The sequence below is a fragment of the Acinonyx jubatus genome, chromosome B1 (genome assembly GCF_027475565.1).
Source record: "Acinonyx jubatus isolate Ajub_Pintada_27869175 chromosome B1, VMU_Ajub_asm_v1.0, whole genome shotgun sequence".
Taxonomy (NCBI): domain Eukaryota; kingdom Metazoa; phylum Chordata; class Mammalia; order Carnivora; family Felidae; genus Acinonyx; species Acinonyx jubatus.
Window position 1 is genome coordinate 28,084,505 of NC_069382.1, and position 21,778 is coordinate 28,106,282.

At 35.6% G+C, this 21,778-nt stretch overlaps 1 protein-coding gene and 1 pseudogene across 5 annotated transcripts in view; one reads left to right on the plus strand and one right to left on the minus strand.

Moving 5' to 3' along the window:
* The window catches only part of WRN (WRN RecQ like helicase), a 146,141-nt gene that overhangs the window by 123,126 nt on the left and 1,237 nt on the right, over positions 1-21,778 (plus strand). For all 5 annotated transcript variants that reach the window (XM_015062676.3, XM_027077326.2, XM_027077325.2 and 2 more), the window contains 6 exons: positions 2,255-2,330; positions 2,568-2,680; positions 5,043-5,157; positions 8,655-8,786; positions 11,375-11,537; positions 19,574-19,770. In XM_015062676.3, coding sequence (XP_014918162.3) covers positions 2,255-2,330; positions 2,568-2,680; positions 5,043-5,157; positions 8,655-8,786; positions 11,375-11,537; positions 19,574-19,770 — 796 coding nt within the window. The remainder of the gene's footprint in view (positions 1-2,254; positions 2,331-2,567; positions 2,681-5,042; positions 5,158-8,654; positions 8,787-11,374; positions 11,538-19,573; positions 19,771-21,778) is intronic.
* Positions 7,529-7,658, minus strand: LOC113604725 (uncharacterized; annotated as a pseudogene).

Below are 21,778 nucleotides of genomic sequence, written 5' to 3' on the forward strand. Positions count from 1 at the left end.
GCGCCTGAATGACTCAGTTGGTTAAGCATGGGACTCTGGATTTTGGCTCTGGTCCATGATTTCATGGGTTGTGAGATTGAGCTCCTCCTGGGGCTCCACGATGACAGTGTGGAGCCTGCTTGGGTTTCTTCTCTCTCTCCCTTTCTCTCTGTCCCTCCCCAGCTTGCACACACTCTCTCTCTCTCAAAATAAATAAACATTAAAAAAATAATACATGTACATGGTTTTAAAATTGGTACTTAATGGCATGTCACAAAGCACACCAGTTCACACCCTTCCTAAACCTACTTTGTTCTGTTCTGTAGAAGCAGTCATCCTCAAATCTTCCAGCTGGGCTCTCTGATATTTGACACCATATTTCTTTTTTTTTAAATTTTTTTTAACATTTATTTATTTTTGAGACAGAGAGAGACAGAACATGAACGGGGGAGGGTCAGAGAGAGAGGGAGACACAGAATCCGAAACAGGCTCCAGGCTCTGAGCTGTCAGCACAGAGCCCGATGCGGGGCTTGAACTCACAGACCGCGAGATCATGACCTGAGCTGAAGTCGGACACTTAACCGACTGAGCCACCCAGGCGCCCCTGCCACCATATTTCTAAATGGCATACTTAGATTACTGGTTTTGGACCAACTAGTTTTGGAAATTTTTTTGTTGACATTCTATAATGGTGGATTAGGGCTTATCCTCCATATGCCTTCCCCTCATTTCCCTTCCTTCATTCCCCTCTTGACCAAAGCAATTACATTTCAAGTTTTGGTCAGATTAACAATTTGTTTTTATGTTATTAAACCTACTCAAACATTATATACTACTAAGCCAAACTTTGTTACTATGGCCACCACTACCTTATTTTCCTTGATGTTAGTAATTGTCTTTTTTGTTTTCTTTGCTTGGTTTTTAGTGTTCTTGTTCCTTATTTTTCTTTTCCCTTGTTTTTAATCTGTTTTTGTTTATTCTCTTGGAGAGTTCCTTGACTTTATATTCCCTTCCATCTAGTAAGATTTTAATTTTATTTTTCAAAAATTTGATTCTAAGAACTATTTATTGTTCTCTTTCTTCTTTCTTTAACATAACAACGTTTTCTTGTTTCGTGGATACAACATCTCTACTTTTTGGTGATTTTCATAGTAGTAATTTTGAACTTTTCTTCTGTGCACTTGTAATAACATTCATAGGCAAAGTATCTTTTATTAAATGTTCTCCATGTATATTTCTGCTTTAGGGCTATGTTACCCAAAATTTGTTAGTATAGATGATAAAACTTATTTGTGAAATCATTTAAAATACCATTTTGCAAACAGTACATTAGTATAAATATATTTATAAATATTAAGATAAAGGTCAATGTAATCATATTATTTAAAACATTTATAATTATCTTGAGTAAACTGATATTACTAATTCCTTGAACTGACGTATCTTTTCTCAGGCTTACATCTACTTATTTTAGTGATAAGATTTGGTAATTGTGAAAATCTTACTTTACACTGTAGATTTTGAATTCTTGCAACAGAGAAATTTATAAACATTTCTCAGGTATCAAACATGTTCCCCTCTTTCCTTACCAAAGGAGGACTTTATTTAAATGTGGCATCTTTTATATGGGCTATTCCATATAATTTCATTTGTATAACTTTTTCTCCTTATAATTACTTTATCAGTGAGAAATGCTTGTTAAAGAAAATGGTTTTCTATTTTGCTGCCTCTCACCTTCCGTGTTGTTTGCTAACTGGGTGTTTTTTATCCTTTTGAGGAGCCAAAAGCGGTAGTATTTTCTTTGGCTTATTTTTATTTGATTCTGAAGAAAAGTATGAACAATTTGATTAATTCCATGCTAATGTGCCTCACCAGCCAAAAATTAGTGATATCACAGTAAAGAATCATAGATTCTTTAGCATCTATCACAGTGAAGAATCAATAGATTCTCTCTTGGTCAAAAAAGAGTTATTTTCATTATAGATAGGGAGTATTAAAGCATTTAGTTGAGGATGAGGGTAGGGAAAGTGCTGTTTTTAAGCATACTCATTTTTGATGAATTCCAATTGCAGTTTTAACTTTACCATTATAATGAATGCATTTGATTGAAATTATTGAAAATCTAGGCTGTTGTAGATCACAATTATGTTACTGGTATTATGAAGAATAAATGTTACTATTGACTTGGAACAATATTCTCATTTTGGGGGTTAAATAAAAAGTGATCTTGGAGAAAGAAAAGCTTTTATCATTTACATTCTTTTAACTATTTTAGCATCATGGTATATTCACCAGGAAAATCTTACAAGTCCTCAGAACCTGTTATTTCAGCTGAAGAGCAGAAGACTCAGGTATGGCTTTTGTGAAAAGGCAGTATTTGAAAGGATAGTTGTGAACATATGCATGCTTAAATTTTTTTTGCCAGTATTTTAAAAATTGTTCTTTAGCAAGGAGTCTGAGATACAGTTTAGTTTTCACCCTAAGGGAAAATGTAATATCTGAAGCTCTAAAAATAGAAGGCTGGATTTTTCCAAGTACATTTGGAAAAAACAAAAAATGTTGAGTTGTTTTCTTTGTTCTTTGTTCAGACTATGCTGTATAGCAAACTGGTGGAAGCAAGGCAGGAACATGCCAATCAAAAGGGTGTTCCTCCCGCTATTCTGGCAACAAATAAGATACTGCTGGATATGGCCAAAATAAGGTAAGCTGTCTGTTTGCATATGTTCTAACTTATTTTCTTCTAACGTAATGTATTTGTAACATGGATTGTTAAGTGATAGTATGACTATGGGTCCAGCTGTCGTGTCTGTGCGTTGACTTCCCAGTCTCCCATGCTGCTGCCCACAATGTCACCGCTGAGCTACAGACCCATGTTTCTACGTCAATGAAAATCAACTGTTTTCAGCAATCAGATTCATTCTATATAAAATCTAACTCTTTATCCACAAAGCCTCCATACATGCATTTCAGGCAACTACCAAAACTCTTTCTGAATATCTTTTTTAAATTCATACCATCATGTTCTCCGTGATGGACGTTTAAAACCCCGGGTATTATTTTCACTCTTCTAACATGGATCCTCGTCTTTGTCTTATTTAAATAGTTTTGAGACTTTTTCATGTAAATATTCCTTATGTGTCTGTCTATTCTCTCCTCTCTCTTTTTAGTGACACCCCGTTAGTTTGGACCAGTGCTCCTGGACTATTGCAAAAGCCAGTTACTTTTTCCTTCATCTCTCCCTCTGTGTTTCACCTGATAATACGACACTAAATCAGTCTTTATCATGTTGTACTTCTGCTTAACTAGTTCCCCACTGTCTTAACTTCTGTAGCTTATAATTCAGGCCCCTCCATTTATGGACTGAAACCTCCTTTTCCAGCCAAGTCATACGATTTTGAATGGTTTATCTTACCTAGGCTCTTTACCATTTGTTAAAGACCCACTTTCAACTTCCATATATTTATTTACAGTGTTGCTTCTGCCTTGTGGTTTCTTTGATTCCCCAAAACTCCTTTTAGGGAATCCTTTAAGATCTGGCTTTATTAATTATTTTTTCCATGAAGTCTTATATGCTCTTTAACTGCAAAGTAATTCCTCTCACTAGAATTCATAAAGGACTTTAAAATTAAATTTAGAAGAAGCTTCTATGGCACTTCTTACACAATGCTTTACTTACTTTTTTTGTTATTATTATTATTGGTATACATGTGTTCTATCTTGCAGATTTTAAACTCTGTGAATAAAGACACTATGTTCCTCATCATTTTCTGTCTTCGGAAGTACCTAACACAATGCCTAATAAACACAAGTTGGTCAATAAATATTTAGAAGAAATATTAACAAAGAATAGTTGTTTGGAAATTGTATTCATCATTTATACTTTCTTTTAAAAAATTGTTCTTGTCACTAAATTTTATCCAAAAGGTGTTACTTTAGTATGTTCTTTAGTACTTTACTATGTACTTTAGTACTTTACTATGTACATAGTACTTTACTATGTTCTATTATTATTTTAATAATAGAACATAGCACTTATATTTTATAATAATTATTTCATTAAAAGTAAATATTCAGGGGTGCCTGGGTGGCTCTGTCAGTTAAGCTTCTGACTCTTGATTCTGGCTCAGGTCATGATCTCCAGGTCATGGGATCGAACCCCATGTCAGGCTCTGCACTGACAGTGCAGAACCGGCTTGGGATTCTCTCTCTCCCTCTCTCTGCCCCATGTCTCAAAAATAATAATAACAAATAAATAAATATTCCAAGACCACACTTTAATATTTAGTGAAGATGTTTGTAGGAAAAATAATAATCATGAGATTGGCAGATTTTTAGAAAGTAGACAACATACAGTCTCTTGGATATTGGATACAGTAAGAAATAGTGAGTTAAAAGCCTAAAGTAGTTAGCAGGTTTGTTGTTACCAATAAATACTTCGTAAATAATGAATGGGATTTTCTTTTTTGTTTCTTAGCCTGTTGGTTGTCCACAGTTAAAGCCTCATAGTTATTTATTTTGAGAGAGAGAGAGCGAGAGAGAGAGCACAGGTGCCTGAGCTGGGGAGAGACACAGAGAGGGGAGAGAGGCAATCCTAAGCAGGCTCCATGCTGTCAGCGCAGAGCCCAATGCAGGACTCAATCTCATGAACTGTGAAATCATGACCTGAGCTGAAATCAAGAGTTGGACACTTAACTGACTGAGCCTCCCAGGTGCCCCGGGCCTCATAGTAGCCTTTTTTTTGTTATTTACAAAAATAATAATAAGATCAGTCATAGAGTAGAACATTAGTTTCTTCATGATAATACCCTATTTATCAGTTAGTACCGTGTTTCTGTGGTGACAATGGTGGCGGTATTTTTATTCATAAATTGCTAAAATGGCAAATCTTTAAATGGTGGAAAGCAAAGAAAGACATCATAAAATATGAGTGCCTGTATTACACATTGTTTCTGATTGTTGGAAAAATATATGTTTACTGTTAGTATGACACTAAATATCAGCTATGTTACTGGAGTGATAATGTTTTAGTGGTTTGTTGACCTTTTAATTTTTTTGAATGACAGACCTACTACAGTTGAAAATGTGAAAAGGATCGATGGTGTTTCTGAAGGCAAAGCTCTTATGTTGGCCCCTCTGTTGGAAGTTATCAAACATTTCTGTCAAAAAAATAGCATTCAGGTAAAATACTGTGATTTTTCAGGAACTGTGAGAATAAACATTTTTTAATAATTTTAGAAACACCTTTCAACAGCAGTATTTTCTCCATTTACAGTTGGTCCTTGAACAATGTGGAGCATTAGGGGCGCTGAGCCCCACACGATTAAAAATCTACAGATAACTTTTGAATCTCCTGAAACTTACCTACTAATAGCCTACTGTTGACTGGAAGCCTTACTGAGAACACAGACAGTCGATTAACACATATTTTTTATGTTATATGTTTTATATTCTTACAATAAAGTAAGCTAGAGAAAAGAAAATGTTATTAGAAAAATCAAAGAAGAGAAAATATATTTATGGAGCTGTACCGTGTTTGTTGAAAAGAAAATCTGCATATAAGTGGACCTGTCCCATTCACACTGTATTGTTCAAGGGTTAACTGTATTTTCATTTCCACACTGGACACTTAAAAAAGCGATTCAGATTGTTTCTATAGTAAATCACTTATAAAAACATGTTAGTTACCTATATTTATTTATTTAATTTTTTTTTTTTTTTTTTGAGAGACAGAAAGAGAGCACGAGTAGGAGAGGGGCAGCGAGAGGGGGAGAGAGATCCCCAAGCAGGCTCTGCACTGTTAGCACAGAGTCTGACATGGGGCTTGATCCCATGAACTGTGAGATCATGACCTGAGCCAAAATCAAGAATTGGATGCTCAACTGACTGAGCCACCCATGCGCCCCCTCTCTTCAGTCTTCATAGTGTTTTCTTCCTATCCTTTTACTTCTTGCTTCACTGTAAATGACCTTTTCCACAGGGACCTTTGGGTTTCTTTCTTTAAACTCCACATGTAGACTCTATTAGTCTGTGTACTCCAACATAGAAGGTGAGGCATTGTGAGGTGGTAGAAAGTCTATTAAACTCAGAATCAGGGAATCAAGAATTTAATTCCACCACTGTCTACCTGGGGAAGCCAAACGTGTTCTTTAAACTTCTTTGGGTTTCCATTTCCTCACGTACAGGATGGAAAGCATACTTTCCTTCCCCATATTAAAGAAACAATGGATGAATTAGAAAAATAAAAGATAACAGGGTGGGAATAAAAAGTTGGAAGAGTTAAAAATATGGAAGGAAGTATTTAAAACATTTTTTTTAAGTTCATTTATTTATTTTGAGAGAGGGGTGGGGGAGGGGCAGAGAGAGATGGGGAGAGAGAATCCCAAGCAGGCTCTGCACTGTCAGCACAGAGCCCAACATGGGGCTCGATCTCACAAACCATGAGATCATCACCTGAGCCAAGATCAAGAGTCAGACACTTAACGGACTGAGCCACCTAGGCACCCATGGAAGACAATATTAAAGGGCTATTTTTACTTGTAAGAATCTCCTGTAAGCTTTGGACAGGCACATTTGGATCCCACTTTAGAAATCATCCTTGTAATCTTAAAACTCTGATATGTCTTATCACAGAATAGTTGTGTTTGGGGGAGTATTATCCTTCTCTGTGAGCTTGGTTTTATGTATACTAGTGTGCATATGCAAATGTAAATGGTTATATTGGAATGCAGATTCATTAATTTATAGTGAGAAATGCAACTGGAAAGTTTCACTTGACCCAGCCAGTGTGTTTTCCTCTCCTATTGAGAAAAAGGGATATGGGAGGCCGGCTTATCTGACAGTTGCTTAGCATGCCTGGAATATAACAAGGGGCATTCTGATGGTGTCTGAAGTTGTCTCTAAGCATCAAGGCAGGTTGAGGCATTCTCATACATGACTTGCCCGAGAAGCTCTCCTATTCAAATCTAGTTAGCCAAGGCATCTTCTCCTCTAGACAGTGCTTGGATAGGCATTGCCTACTTCTGTTGTTCTGCCTTTCCTATTTATATGTTTCCACAATTGACCACTGTCTATCCACATAGCCTTTTATCTACATAGAATATGATTTGATGAGACTTTTGCTCATTAGAATCACATTCTAGCCCTATCTTCTTGAGATTACTGCTCTCATATTACTTTGCTTCGTGTTTTGGATGTTTCTAAACCCTTTGGTCACAAGTTTACAGATGATACCATGATTTTGTCCCCTAAATAATAAAATCTGTATGGATTATCAGCATAACTTACAGTGGTCACATTTCCAAAACTTTGGTATAGGAGTGTCGCATTGTTGCCTCCAGCTTTAGACCGTTATACAGACATACCTAGAAATCTGGCTAATGAAGTTTGATGTTAGTTAGGCATTCCTAGGAATTTAGGGCCAAATTTGACAGCGTTCAGGTCTCAGATGGAAACACTTCATTTAATAAAAACTACTCTTCCTTGAAAATTTAGGGGTGCCTAGAAACAACGACTTTAGATCATTGGATTGTCTGGTCCTCTCTGTTCACCAAACTGCAGTTGTGCTAGGTATCTGTGAACTAATCTACAGACTCATTTTTTATTTAGGAAAAGTTTTCAATTAGCAATAATCGCGCCTCGGATAAACCTCATTGGCTACGATACTGCCACTGCGCAAAGCTATCATTTTTTATTTAGGATAGAAATGAACTTCTGTGGGTTAACAGTAAGCCAAGTTCTATTGGATTTAATTCTTTTAATTTAGTATTTGTGCTTATGTTTTGAAAGGTAAAGTTAGGAGAAACTTCATGTATCTATGTGAATCATATATCATGTAATTCTACCACTAATTCTCATTTGGTCTTTATTTCAAGATATTTTCTTCATTAATCTCATATTTTCAATCCTGTCCCCACTTTTTTTTTCTTTTAAACATGTCCTAAAGAACTATGTTGAAGAATTTAGATAATGCTTCAAGTTTAGAGCCACAGTTTGTACATATCTTTTTAAACTATATGTATATAGTGATGATATATTTACTTATGATATATTAGAATTTGTGGGTGTGGTATCTGAGTTTGAATTTTAATTTGGTTTATTCATTCATTCAACATTCACTTCCAGGGATTAAGAAATTTAGGGTCAGAGTGGTCCACATTATAGTTCATTTGTTATTCTCTCTTATTGGCTAACGGAGAGGCTAGACATTTCTGGTCCTATAATCATGTTTGTCATTACAAATATTTTATCAAAAAACTTATTCCCTCTAGCCTTATTTTATCTTTTTAGATAAATAGATAAAAACAAAAACAAAAACAGGGGCACTTGAGTGGCTCAGTTGGTTGAGCGTAGGACTCGATTTCGGTTTGGGTCATGATCCCGAGGTTGTGGGATCTACACTGCCAGCACAGAGCCTGCTTGGGATTCTCTGTCTCCCTTCTCTCTCTGTCCTTCCTCCGCCCTCTCTCGTGAGCATGCACTCTTCTCTCTCTCTCTCTTTCTCAAAAATAAACATTAAAAAACAAAAAACGAAAAAACCTTTTTTGAGCTCTTTGTAAAAAGTGAATTTTTTACTGTTCTTTAGAGACTTTTCCCCCCAATGCCTAATGACCATATTAATACTCTATCATTATATTGATATTATTATTGATCATTTTGTTACACTTTAAATTTTGTAGACAGACCTCTTTCCAAATACAAAACTTCAGGAAAAACAAGGGAACAGTCTGGTGCCGAAAAATGGAGCATGCTCCCTTTCGCAGTCTGTGGCCATCACGTATTCTTTATTCCAAGAAAAGAAGATGTCTTTGGTAAGTGTTTTACTTTCAAGTTAGAGGGGATTGTCAAATTTATGTAAACATGTGTTTTATCAGTTTTTCAAATATTAAAGTTGTGACTTGGGATAAAATTCTTACAATCAATCCTACAATATTTTCTATTGTTTCATTTTATATTTAATCAAAAAAATTTGTTTTTAATGTTTTTATTTATTTTCTGAGACAGAGAGACAGAGCATGAGTCAGGGAGGGGCAGAGAGAGAGGGAGACACAGAATCTGAAGCAGGCTCCAAGCTCTGAGCTGTTAGCACAGAGCCCGACTCAAGGGCTCGAACTCAAGGATCGTGAGACCATGACCTGAGCTGAAGTCGGATACTTAACTGACCGAGCCACCCAGGTGCCCCATATGTAATTTTAGACTAGAATGTCATTTTCTTTTTCTGCTAAGGCTACTTTTGTCAGTTAAGTAAAAACAGCAAGTATACTTTGACCATGATTATTTTATAGAGGTTGTATAGAGGTACTGTTAAACACACTTACAGCTTAGGGATATTAGAGCAGCCATATTTTAAGACTCTATTTTTTTTTAAAGCTGGGACTAATAGTTTAATAACTATTAGCTTATGTATTGATAAAGAATTATCTCCAAGATACATTAAAGGGGAGATGCAGAGCTGTTTGAAAAACATAAATTTGTGTGTATATATATGCATTTTTATTTATTGACATATCCTTGTGTATTACACAGAAATGCATAGAATATCATTGGAAGGATGTCCAAGAAGCTAGAAATAAGTTTAAAAAAAAAAACACTAACAACAAACTTGTTTTCCACTCTGTATCCTCTAATACTATTCTGTTTTTTAAACCATGCCTGATGGTCTTTGAAAAAAATCTTCATTACTGTGAAAAATGGCCATATTAATGTTTTTTCATATTCAGTGTTCTGGCCTAAATTCTTAAGGCTGTTGAGGTTTCTTAAAATATACAAAATGAAGAGTATATCTTAGTGAAATAGAGACAGAATTAGGTTTCCATCTAGGTTTAATTAATTTGAATTCCTGTCCTGTCATTAAATTGATTTGGAAAAGGCTATATGGTCCAATACCTACTTTTCCTATTCTCTGTGTCTATTTCTTAGCCTACATTACACTTATTCTGGTTAAAGTCCAGTGTAAATATGAAAAACAGTCCATAGTTTGTCTTTATCACTTAATAGATATTCTAATTAAACAGTCAAATTTCTAAAATTAAAAGTACCAAAGCCATTACAGGAGAAACCAAATAATTCCATTGAACTATTTTTGAAGAAATTTCTTATTTAAATAGTAATTTACACATGTGTGTTAAATATGCTTATATATACATAAATTGAACATCAATATCTATGGCATAACTGAATATGGTACTAAGAAAATTTGGCATAGCTTCTATAAAGTACATTCTAATACTATGCCATGATATGTGGTTTCATGTAGTTTCAGTATTATATTACATATTCATGGTTAAAAATGTGAAGAATGGTGTATTTTCATTAATGTCTTACGCTATTATTTTGTTGTTTGTTATTGTGTAATATCATGGTACAATTATCTGTTCTTCCCACGGGTCTGAGAGGGTCTGTGCCAGCTAACCACAAAATTAACCATACCTAAGGACTAATTAATCTGGAGCAATAATACAATTAGTTCTAGGTAATTTGATGCCTGGGATCAAATAACCCTGATATTATGCACACATGGTGCATACTGTGTAGTAGAAAAAGGTAGACATTTAATTAAGGTAATTTAAAATCTACCTTTGAAGGATGTAAATAGTGCTTCAAATGTTCTATTCCGTGAAAGTATCGACATTCACATAAATACAATCCAAATTCATACTTCAAAGATATATTAAGAGAGTATCATGAAATAATTTAGAGCTGACTAAACTTTCTGAGTATTTAAAGCAATGTTTTATCTAATGTACATCATAAATGGATTTGGAACTACCTTTGTTTAAAAAGCTACATGAATCTGTAATGCTGTCCTAAATTTAAAACAATTCATCTTAAGTTTAATGCTAGGCAAGAGATGACAGAATAAATTGTGGTTATTATTTTACGAATAGAGTCAATATAAAAACCTTATTAAAGTCTTCTCAAGAACCTTTTATAAAATGCACCTGGAGCCTTACATTATCACTAAGCGTTTTAGGACTTGTCTTCTTGGAAATTCATATAACTGAAATACCATGTAGTAGTTCAATTATAGAATATTGGATTACAGTTTCCTCTATTTTCCAAAGGCTGTGGCAGTCAGTAGACTTCCACAGAATGATTACTCTCTACTACTGATAGGTTTTTAAAGTGAATAATTATAGAGGGATTGAGGAATGAGTTCTTAGCTAAAGCTGGATGATTTTGTTTTATTCAATACAGTAAGTATAAAAAGTAGAACTGGAGATGTATAATGTGGGCAGTTTTAAAGAAATAGTAAACTTGAAAATCTGGAATGAAAGTTCAGTGCATTGTTTATTTCTCAGTGAAGATTTACTACCTGAAGGTTTTGGACCTTTTATTTGCGTACAGTACCGTGCAAACATTTGAAACCTCACTGGTTCTTTTGTTCCTGTTTCTCTAGATGAGGATAGCTGAGAATAGGATTCTGCCTCTCACAGCAGTTGGCATGCACTTATCCCAGGCGGTGAGAGCTGGCTGCCCACTTGATACGGAGCGAGCAGGCCTGACTCCAGAGGTTCAGAAGATTATTGCTGATGTTATCCGAAACCCTCCCATCAACTCAGGTGATCACTGTGACCCTCGTCTACAGCCTTAATGACTTGAGTCACTGAACCCAGATGAAGTAAACAAGCAATCCACTAATATTTTTCACTTCACCAGCATTAACCCTTTATGCTACTATGAAAATTTACTTTGGTAATGCTTGTTAATTGTTTTTCAAAACCAGTCTTTCTTCTCATTACCACTCAGAGGAGACTGCATCTGAGAAATTCTTGGTTTCCTTTTCGGCTTTAGAATACAACTTCCACTACCCCCAGGACAATGAACTTTCATCCTTTTCTAACTTCTGCTTCACCCCTTGAAAACAACACGTTTTTTTCCCATGTTCATTTCCCATATTGACTTCTCACTTCCCCTTGAATGTTACAGATTCCTTGTCATTTGTTTCACTGAAGTAGCCTTATTCTACAATTCTTATTCAGTACAATCAGTGGTCTCAGTCAGTGTGATGTTGAAGGGCTGGTCCCAGGTCTCTAGGCCCCCACGTAGAATGGTGTCCTCGTGTCACTTTGCTGCAGAACCTCAGCCGTGCTGAGACCAAGTTTCTTGCCCTGCAGAAACTTAAAAATTATGATCTGTTTTTTACAGAATTAAAGATGAGCTACCTCAGAAGATTTTTCTCCCTACATGTGCAACCTGGGCATGTTAGAATTCAATAAATCCGATAAATATTTCCACATTCTTAGGGCAGAGCAGTAGACATACAAAAAGCCTTATCTCCAAAACCGCAATGCAAATACTTAAGTTTTTATTAACTCAGATTCGTTACCACTTGGGAACAACTAGGCAGTTCCCCCCCAAAATTTGGAAATAAGGGAAATAAGATCACCTTCTGAAAGCACAGTCAATACTATATTAAATTGGTTAGAACAAAGATATTAAAGTCACCTTAAAAGGCAGCAATAATTCTAGGTTTGAGGAAAGCTTGACTGAAGGCCTAAAGAAAGGACACCTTCATCGCTTCCATTGATCAACTATGGAGGCAGAGGGGGAAGACGAAGACAAAGAGACAAGTGTGGGTAATAGTCATCTAAATTATTCCCAGAGAACTAAAATTTTTCTTTCTTTTTACCTTAAAAGATTGATTATTTATTTATTTATTTATTTACATTTCTTTCTTTCCTTTGGATAATATCTGTGCCCAGTGTGGGGCTCAAACTCACGACCCTGAGATAAAGAATCACATGCTCTCTCAACTGAGTCAGGCACCCCTAAAATATTTGTTTTAATTATACCATATGAAAGTTGTACTGCCAACTATTTCAAAAAAACAAACATTCAAGTTCTGATCCTGGCCAATGAGACTTCAAGTATATTAAGGGCCTATTGATTAGTTATCCCAAGATCTTATTTGAGTATTTGAGGAAGACATTTCAGCAACTAATTCTGCTTCTATATCACTTCCTTGCCTTCTGGTTATAATTTGAGTTCTCAAGTAGATCTGTCTGTAGGGAAAGTATGCACTAGTCTTGCTAATCTGGATACTTATCTGTGTGATAATTGTGAATTCATAATTGTAAATCAGGGAATTGACAGCTCGTGAGCATGGCTAATGTGGATCTGTTAAGGTTAAAGTAGGTCTCTAAATCTGAAAACCTGAGTGCTGTATCACGGACTGTGATAAAACATCCAAGCTTACTTAGCCGTGAATCATCTTATGAGAAAGCTAGGCAGCTGTCCTGGTCACATTCCCATTGTTCCAACTCCAGCAGCCACCTACCTTGAAATTAAGGTAGAGGAAGGAAAACCGTAATTACTTTGTAGGGTTAGAACTATGATTATATCAAACCTCTCTTTCTCCAATGCAAAGTAAAATAGTATTGTAAAGGAAGTCAAAGACTCCGATGCCTTCTTGATTTTAATACTTGTGGAATTATTTTTTTCCTTTGTGTATGTATAATCTCTCAGGACTTAAATGTTTGTCTTTTGATGAGGCTGTTGGGTAGTAGGTGGTATTCTCTGAAAGAGTTTGTGCAGTTTTTTTCCTTTTTCCTTTTTGTTTTTTTGCTTCCTGTTGACCATCGTGTTTGGTATCATTGGCTACCTTCCTTAAATCCTGAAGACTGGCGAATGTGTCAGCCTGGTCAGTGAGAGCAAAGTCTCTGATGACTGCTGACCTGTTTCAGTGTAGGCTTACCATTTCACAGCTATGTGACCTTGGGCAAATTACCCAATCTCCCCAAGCCCCAGTTTTCCTCATCTTAAAATTTTTTTTTAATTTTTTTTTTAATTTTGTGTGTGTGTGTGTGTGTGTGTGTGTGAGAGAGAGAGAGAGAGAGAGAGAGAGAGCGAGCAAGCAGGGGAGGGAGAGAGGGAGACACAGAATCCGAAGCATGCTCCAGGCTCAGAGCTGTCAGCACAGAGCCCAATGGGGGGCTCAAACTCATGAACCGCAAGATCATGACCGAAGCGGTAGCCAGATGCACTGGCAGCGCTGTGCAGAGGTGCTCAAACCCATAAACTGAGAGATAATGACCTGAGCCGAGACCAAGAGTGGAATGCTTAACCGACTGAGCCACCCAGGTGTCCCTTGGGCAGATATTCTTGAATGACATAAAATAGATGTTCTAATTTCGATTCATTATTGGCAGAGGGAAATGGTAGGGAAGGATTTAACATTCTAGTATTTAGCCAATTATTGACAACATCTATTTTATTTGGCTATGGTAAAGAATCCAGGTGTTCCTAATTTGCTTTACAAATCATATAGTTGTAAAATTACAGGATTTTAGACCTGGAAAGGAAATTGGAAATCATTAAATTTTCACTGTGCTAATCCAGCCCTGTTTCAGAGAGAGGAATTTGAGGCCTAGAGAGTTGCAGATTGTTTTCATATCATGTCAAGATTAATGACTGAGCAAGTTTTTTTTTTTACTATACGATGTTTAAGCGTACTGCCAACTATTTAAAGAAAGAAATATGCAGTTTCTAATCCTGGTGTAAGATTTGGGTTTATAAACCTCTCATTGATGGGTAAAATAAATATACTTACATATAATCAGGTTAACATATTTATATGTCTAGTATCTTTAAATATTCTCTAGTCTCCTCTACATTCTGAGTTTAGCAATTTTCATTTCTGATGTCAGACAACTTTTTAAATTAAGAAATATTAAGGGGCGCCTGGGTGGCTCAGTTGGTTAAGCGTCCAACTTCAGCTCAGGTCATGATCTCACAGTCCGTGAATTCGAGCCCCACACCAGGCTCTGTGCTGACAGCTCAGAGCCTGGAGCCTACTTCAGATTTTGTGTGTCCCTCTCTCTCTGCCTCTACCCCACTCATGCTCTGTCTGTCTGTCTCTCTCTCTCTCTCTGTCTCTCTCTCTCAAAAATAAAAAAATGTTTTAAAAATTAAAAAACAAAACAAAACAAAAACATTTGTCTTGGGGCTCCTGGCTGGCTCAGCAGTTGAGTGTCCAGCTCTTGATTTCAGCTCAAGTTATCATCTTGCGGTTTGTGGGATCCAGCCCAGTGTCCAGCTCTATGCTGACAGAGTGGAACCTGCTTGGCATTCTTTCTCTCCCTCTCTCTCGCTCTCTCTCCCCCTCCCCTGCTTGTATATGCACATGATCTTTCTCTCTCTCTCAAAATAGATAACAACAACAACAACAAATTTGTCTTTACCACTATATACTGAATATAGCAAATAAATTTTCATTTAGGGATTCATACTAAATTGAAATTCTACATAAAGAAAACTTTGAAATCTACTTATTAAACATTTAATTCATCTTTCTGCCTATACACTCTATGTAGGTTCTACATATAATGTGAAAAAATATATTATTGTAGTTTACTTCCAAAGCCAAAATTGAGAAAGTTAGATTTTGAGAACTATGAGCTCTAAATTTTATTTCTTTGATTTTATATTTATAGTGTGTAAGATAACACTTACTGAAATGTGAAATTTTACTTTTGAATTTTTGTTTTTCCTTGATACTTGATAAGAGAAATACTATTCTCTAGTCAGAGAAGACATTTTTGAATTATAAATTGTAATAAGAAATGAAGATGTACGTACTACATTAATGACTCAGATGCGTTATTTTCATGTTTTATTTAACTGTAGCCATATTATATAATTTGGTGTTTTAGTGAACAGGTTTGATTGGCATTTAAATTCTACAAAATACTGAATTGAGAATTTTCTATTATTTTATTATGGCCTAATCTTATACCTGAAAACAGAGTATTTGTGAATTGAGAAATCACATGTATTATTTTCATGCTGTCTTATTTGCTAAGTAGGTTTTGTCCTTGTTATTTAATATTTGCAGAAGTTTTAAAACTATTTAGTTTATCCATGTTTATGTAATTTTAATTTATCCATGTTTATGTAATTTTAAGATTTTTTATGGAGTTGAAATTGTAACTATGCTTAATAAATTAGGCAAGACATTTAATGAGGTGTCTGGATAATATTTGAATAATCCCATTCTTCCATTGTTTATGTGCATGTAACTGGAAAATTAAGGGTGGCTTCCAAGGGACCTGCCACAAAACTAGGAGTAATATGATCTCTTTTAAAGCTTTGCAGCCAGTGTTCATTATTCTTCAGTAGAAATTTTCAGCACTTACTTGCCTGTAAAGCTAGGGCAGGAGATGTATCTTTAATGCTAGATGCCCCTTATTTGCATGTATATGTTGTAGGATGACTTTAAGATAAAAATATTGGGGCGCCTGGGTGGCTCGGTCCGTTAAGCGTCCAACTTCGGCTCAGGTCATGATCTCACGGTCCGTGAGTTCGAGCCCCGCGTCAGGCTCTGTGCTGACAGCTCAGAGCCTGGAGCCTGCTTCAGATTCTGTGTCTCCCTCTCTCTCTGCCCCTCCCCTGTTCATGCTCTGTCTCTCTCTGTCTCAAAAATAAATCAACGTTAAGGTAAAAATATTAAGGGTACTTACAGAAATGTGTAATGTGAATATAAGGATTTTCTAATTATATCTAGAAATTATATTCAAATTATAGTACAATAACTTTATACATTTATTAATCATTAACAGTGGTTTAAAACTATAAGCAAATGTTTACACATCATACTTTTATGAAAAGAAGACATTCTAATTTCAGAAACACATTATTTCAAATGGAATAAAATATCTCATTTTTCCTTTCAAAATAATTCATTGAATCTATGATGCCATGATAATTCAAAGTTATTGAACTATGTTTCCAAAGAATTCGCTTGTATAATGTACATTTACAGTATGATGAAATTAAGGATGTATAGTTTATTTACCCAGGACTTAAATACCCATAGAAGAAAATAAATGTAATATAATATAGTCGTGTTAGTTGGCTGGAGTACAGGAAATTTTGTATGGTTTTTCTAGGGCAGCACTATCCAAAATGAAATATGATATGAACCATACATGCAATTTTATTTTTTTAATTAAAAAAATTTTTTAATTGAAGTATAGTTGACACACAGTGTTACATTAGTTTCTGATGTGCAGCATAGAGATTCAACAAGTCTATATATTATTATTCACATATGCAATTTTAAGTTTTCTAGTGGCCACATTAAAAAAGCAAAAGAGAAAATAGAAAAGTAAAAATAAACAGATGTATGAATTCTAATTATATAATTTAATTAACTCAATGTATTAAAAATGTTACCAATTTTAGCATAAAATCAATATAAAATTATTGAGATATTTTGTTTATTTTTTGTACTATGCCTTTGAAATTGTGTATGCATTTTATATTTACAGCATATGTCAATTTTGATAGTAAATTGTAATCGAAAATACTTGATCTGTATTTAGCTTTCATAAATTGACAGCTGAATAAAGTAGATGAAGATACTCAATGTGTTCCAAATGTATGTAAAATTTTTCTGATAAGTGAATCAAGTATCAGTTTTCAAATTAAAAAAAAATTTTTTTTTCAACGTTTATTTATTTTTGGGACAGAGAGAGACAGAGCATGAACGGGGGAGGGGCAGAGAGAGAGGGAGACACAGAATCGGAAGCAGGCCCCAGGCTCTGAGCCATCAGCCCAGAGCCCGACGCGGGGCTCGAACTCCCGGACCGCGAGATCGTCACCTGGCTGAAGTCGGACGCTTAACCGACTGCGCCACCCAGGCGCCCCTCAGTTTTCAAATTTAATTTTAAATTAAGTTTGCTTAAAATTAAGTATTGAGTTCCTTAGCCACACTAGCCACATTTCAGGTAGCTACATGTGGGTAGTGCTTATAGTATGAGATAGCACAGTTATAGAGGTAGTTTGCCAATATGTATGAAAACATAAATGTGTTTACCCTTTGAACTAGCAATCCCACTTCTAAGAATCTAGAAATCTGGAAAAATAAACATAATGTAATGTTCATTGGAAAAAAAAAATTTTTTTTTTAAAGAAAACCTGAAGACCTGAAAGGGAGCTCAGACACAGACTTCTCAGCCATTAAGAAATTAATGAAGTAGTAAAATGGGCCAAATTTCTGTGGTGTTTGGATGGTATAATGGCCAAAGGGCAAGTAGAATTTTAGTTGGTTGATAGATTTGGCAGTCACATTGCTAATTTTATTACATTTAGAGTTAATCTTATGTTTCCAAGTTTAAAAAAAGAATTTTTTTTAATGTGTATTTATTTTTGAGAAAGAGAAAGAGCGAGAGAGGGTGTGAGTAGGAGAGGGACAGAGAGAGAGAGAGGAGACACAGAATCCGAAGCAGGCTCCAGGCTCTGAGCTGTCAGCACAGAGCTTGACGTGGGGCTCCAACTCACAAACCAGGAGATCATGACCAAGGAGCCAAAGTTGGACGTTCAACCGACTGAGACATCCAGGCACCCCTTATCTTTCCAAGTTTTTGATTAGAATCAGTTTCACATTTTAAAACTTTAAAGTTAGAAAGAGTAGAGGCGAAATCATTGATACCCTATGGTCTTAGTTTCCATTAGCTGTGTAACCTTTTCTCTTCCTGTTGCGTTATTTTGTTAACTGCAGTGTTTTTTTTTTGTTTTGTTTGTTTAAGTCCAAGAGTAGCAAGGTAAGATCTTTGAGAGGAGAATATAAACCTTGAAAAGTGGAATAATTGAAAGACCACCTTTTCAGGGTGGCATTGTGAATTTGAATTGGGTGTCAGAAATGTTTTATACTAGCTTTATAATTACATGAAGATGAGTGAATAGATTCTAAGCTGCTTAGTTTTAAGCTACTCCTAGAACATTTCACATGAATGTGATGTCGGAAGTGTTTGAAACATAAGTAGTGGTCTGTGGGAGATCGCTAAATAATTTGTAAAAGGTGTGAAGACACAACACACAGTTGAATCAGTTCTGTTGAGTTACAAATTAAAAATTCCTTGTTATTTCTTTCTCAGAAAACTCAGTTACTATGCATTTTAAATAGTGTGTTCTGTTATGCTACACTATCTATTGAAAGGATCTTTTTTTTATTAGCATTTTATTTACAAGTGTGATTACCTTCTATCTTAAGAATAAGTCATTTTCATGGGGCACCTGGGTGGCTCAGTTGGTTAAGTGTCCGACTTTGGCTTAAGTCATGATCTCATGGTCCGTGGGTTCAAGCCTTGTGTTGGGCTTTGTGCTGACAGCTCGAAGCCTGGAGCCTGCTTCAGATTCTGTGTCTCCCTCTCTCTCTGCTCCTCCCCCACTCGCACTCTTTCTCTCTCTCAAAAAATAAACATTAAAAAAATTTTAAGAATAAGTCATTTTCAAAAATGATTGTAATTGATATTTGGAATTTGAAGCATAATTCCTTTAGAAACAGTTCTGTAGATAGTGGTTTCTCAGGGCACCTCACAAAAAGCAGTTTGAAACATAATTTATATGAATTCGCTGGCATTGACCTGACTTTGAGTCTTGGAGGCAAGGGCTAATTGCAGGTGGTGCACGGGTGAGGGGAGGACACATTTTACTTAATTTCTGTTTGTAGGGCTGTAGGCATTTGAAAGAGGAACATTTTCTTTGGACACCCTCCTCCCTGCTTTCTACAAAATATTTCACTATTTTCAGCTCAAAGCTTTCTAAAATGTTCTGTGTAATTTATTTTTAAATCTTATTTTTTCATCCTTTACAGATATAAATAAAATCAAACTTATTAGAGCATTGGTTCCTAAAAACATTGACACATACCTTATCCATATGGCAATTGAGATCCTGGAAAAAGATGGTGACAACAGACGGTTAGACCAGCTTTCCTGTGATTCCACCAGAAAGAGATGTTTCCCCAACTCTGAAGAGAGCTGTTCAAGTTCTAAGAGAAGCAAGGAAGAAGTAGGTGCTAATACCAAGGTGTTAATTATATGTAGAATTTTCATACAGTGTCAGTTGGTTCAATTTGCATATTCTAATACTAGAATGCTGTATTTTTTAAATGTATAAATTCTGATATAAGGTTACTTTTTAATCTGTGCTTTATTTCTTTTGTTTTTCATAAATCTTATTTGAGGAAAGTGATTTTTTAAATGACAGAAAAAGGGACATGTAGCCCATCTATTTAGCTTTTTGTGTGGATTATCAGCTTAAATTTTACGTCTACCTCATCCTGGCTATATGTAGCCTGACAATTCTCTTTCTTTCATAGACATAGTTAATATTGGCTTTGAGCATTTGGCAGTTTATGTAGTTAATGAAAAGGAAAACAAATTTTATTACAAATACCCCCCAAAGTCAGTGTGTCTGTCATTCTGTCATTCATCATGCTTTGTTCCTATTATACTGAATCTTTCAGGCACAGGAGTAATTGTTGTACATGGTCCTGAGTATATCCCAGCATACTTTTTGCATGATCAGAGAAAGATCATGAGTTTAGTATTATTTTAGATGGTATATTTATTAAAATTAAATGCTTTGGAAATTATTGCTCTGCATGTTGGATGAGATGACTGTTCTTTGGTAATGATTCTATTAAATGATTGAATAATTTGAAAATTTAACCTTCAGTATCTTGTAGCTGAAATTATATGACTACATGATAAAAGTTGTGAAAACTAATAATTAACTAGAAAGCATAGTAGTAGGTGGTTGCTAATATTTATGGTAGGGCATTAGGGATTCCATTTCAGTTCTAAGGTAGTCCTTGTGGGATTTCCAGCAGTTAAACTGCTTTCCTCAATAGTTTAAAAATGAGAGGAACTGGTGTTTTTAAATTCTGTACTTCAGTTAGGTTTGCATTTAGACATGTCCTAGATAACCTAATGAAATTGGATTAAATTGGACTTCTTTTCATTATTTACACAATTGAGCTAGCTATAAGAAGGGCATAAAAGAGAATATATGTTGGGATGGTGGTAGTGAAATTTGGCTTCTGTTTCCCAGCCTTTTATTTCTGAAATCTATACCAAGTGCCTAAAACCTTAATTTTTATATTTTATTTTATTAAAAAAAATTTTTTTAACATTTATTCCTTTTTGAGAGACAGAGCATGAGCAGGAGAAGTGCAGAGAGAGGGGGGGAGACACAGAATCTGAAGCAGGCTCCAGGCTCTGAGCTGTCAGCACAGAGCCTGATGCAGGGCTCAAGCCCACTGAGCTCAAGCTCACTGTCAAGATCATCACCTGAGCCAAGACGCTTAACCAACTGAGCCACCCAGGCACCCCTAAACCCTTAAATTTTTACCAGCTTCTACCTATCAGTAAAGGAAAAGGTCTAACTTGTTATTTTTTCCTGATTATCGGTACACATTTATGGGAAATACTGTATTTAATAACATATTAGCATTTGGCTTTTCCCTTATCGAAATAGCATCAGATGCCGACAACAGAGTGGGGAGATTTGGGGGGACTGGGTGAATGGGTGGAAGTCATGCTGAGCCTACTGGATGTAGTCCTCTCCCCCCACCCCCATTTAGAGGAACAAGGTTATTGGGGCTAGGAGGTGGATTAAGAGAGGAGTGAGCCAGCCAAAGTATTTTTCTTTCAACCTCCTCCCAAGTACAGAAAGTATTCTACCCTGAATACTGTAGAGCTGGTTTCACGTATTTCCTATGTGAACACTCATCTTTTCTGCTAACCTGGATTGTATCTCTTAGTCTATTTCATCATAAGATTATGAGTCTTCTAATACATAATAATGTGAAAACAAATTCACACACAAATCTGTTTTTAGACACAAATCTGAAGCAGGCTCCAGGCCTGATGTGGGGCTCGAACTCACAAGCTGTGAGATGACCTGAGCTGAAGTCAGACACTTAACTGACTGAGCCACCCAGGCATCCCTTTGAAACCAAATATATAGGTAGAGTTTTCATTCTTGAAATTAAATAAATTATGCATTTTACCTT